This window comes from Aptenodytes forsteri, unplaced genomic scaffold, assembly GCF_000699145.1.
Source record: "Aptenodytes forsteri isolate BGI_AS27 unplaced genomic scaffold, ASM69914v1 Scaffold284, whole genome shotgun sequence".
In the NCBI taxonomy this organism is placed as follows: Eukaryota; Metazoa; Chordata; class Aves; order Sphenisciformes; family Spheniscidae; genus Aptenodytes; species Aptenodytes forsteri.
This window is the reverse complement of record NW_008794445.1, coordinates 3822606-3824049: the sequence shown is the minus strand read 5'-3', so window position 1 is coordinate 3824049 and position 1444 is coordinate 3822606. Positions and strand designations below refer to the sequence as shown.

Below are 1444 nucleotides of genomic sequence, written 5' to 3'. Positions count from 1 at the left end.
CCTTTCCCCTGCCAGTTCAAGCCCGGGCGGCTGGACCAGAGCGGCTGCTCCAACTATGACACCCCCAATTGGGTCAACACGGGCCAGCCGCCCGCCCGGGTGGACGAGACCCCCGAGGACCCCACTCGCGACAAGACCAACATGATCGTCTATATCATCTGCGGCGTGGTGGCCATCATGGTGCTGGTGGGCATCTTCACGAAGCTGGGCCTGGAGAAGTCACAGGGTCCCCAGACGGAGATGACCGTCTCCAGGTAAAGGGGTCCGGTCCCCCCACCAGCCCCGCTCGATCCCCCCATGGGTGGCACCCCACATCCCCATGCCCTTGCATACGGTGAACCCCAGCTTCACCCTGGGGCTGCAAAGAGGGTGAGGTGATCCCCAAAAGCCCTGTCCCGTCATGCTGAGACACCAGAGGGTGGGTTGGCTGCAGCCCCCCAACCTGTCCCGACAGGGAGGGCTGCAGCCAGGACAGCCTCCACGAGAAGGGGTGATCGTACACCCGTCCCCTCTCAAAATGACCTGCTCCATCTCTTGAGGAGGCCTGTCCCTGGCTCAGGACAGCCATCCCCACCGGCCAGTGGGGTGGGTGGCATGTGAGCTATAGGATGTGGCTTCCCCCCCCAAAACAAAGCCATGGTTCCCAATGTGTGGGGTAGGCAAGACCGGGTCCAATTGTGTGTGGGGTGACTCGGGACTGCAGTCCCCTTGGGCTTAGCCTCACTGGCAGTGCAGGGGGAGAGGAGACAGCAAAGACAGCTCCGCCGTGGCTGCTGCGCCTCCTCGGTGTGCATGTGCACACGCGCGTGTGTGTGTGTGTGCATGGGTGTGCACAGGTGCCTGCCTCTGTGCGCCCGGGTGGGACATCGCCCTTGCAGGGGGGGACCTGCCTGCACACCCCCTGGGGCTCAGCCTCCGGTGAAAAGTTGGGCAGCCTCCCCCCGGCCCCCGTGCCCTGCGGCTCCAGCCCCTGGCTTTTCATCCCACTCCTGGAGCTGAGCACAGGGCTGGCGGGGGGAAGGTCAGGGTGTCAGGCACACTTTGGCATTGGGGACCCCCTGCGCCTCCCCCCGCGCCCGCCCAGCTCCCATGGCCATCAGTACGTCTTCCGCTCTCCCTCCTGCACCAGTCCTGGCTCCAGATAAACGCTTCTCGCCGCACCACTCCTGCCTCCAGATACGCGCTTCCCACCCCGTTTCGGCTCACCCCCCCCCACCCCTTGCAGCACGGCCTCCCCCCGGCTCCCAGCGCTGAGGTGTCACGAGCAGCCCGGCCTCAGCCCCGCAGGGTGCACCGCCAGCTTCCCTGGGGGCAGCAGGGTCGTGTGCCTGGCACTAGGGCACGTGGGGACAGGCAGGAGGGGCAGGTGATCCCCCTGGCCTGGGGTAGGGAGGGGCAGGGCCAGGCAGGGTGGGGCAGGGTGTGGCAGGGGCAGGGAGGGAAC

General features: G+C 66.7%; 1 protein-coding gene across 1 annotated transcript in view; it reads left to right on the top strand.

The window, feature by feature from the left end:
• SHISA8 (shisa family member 8) overlaps nucleotides 1–1444 on the top strand; it is a 12978-nt gene that overhangs the window by 3768 nt on the left and 7766 nt on the right. The window contains exon 2 of the mRNA XM_009290126.1: nucleotides 16–254. Within this exon, the coding sequence (XP_009288401.1) occupies nucleotides 16–254 (239 nt within the window). The remainder of the gene's footprint in view (nucleotides 1–15; nucleotides 255–1444) is intronic.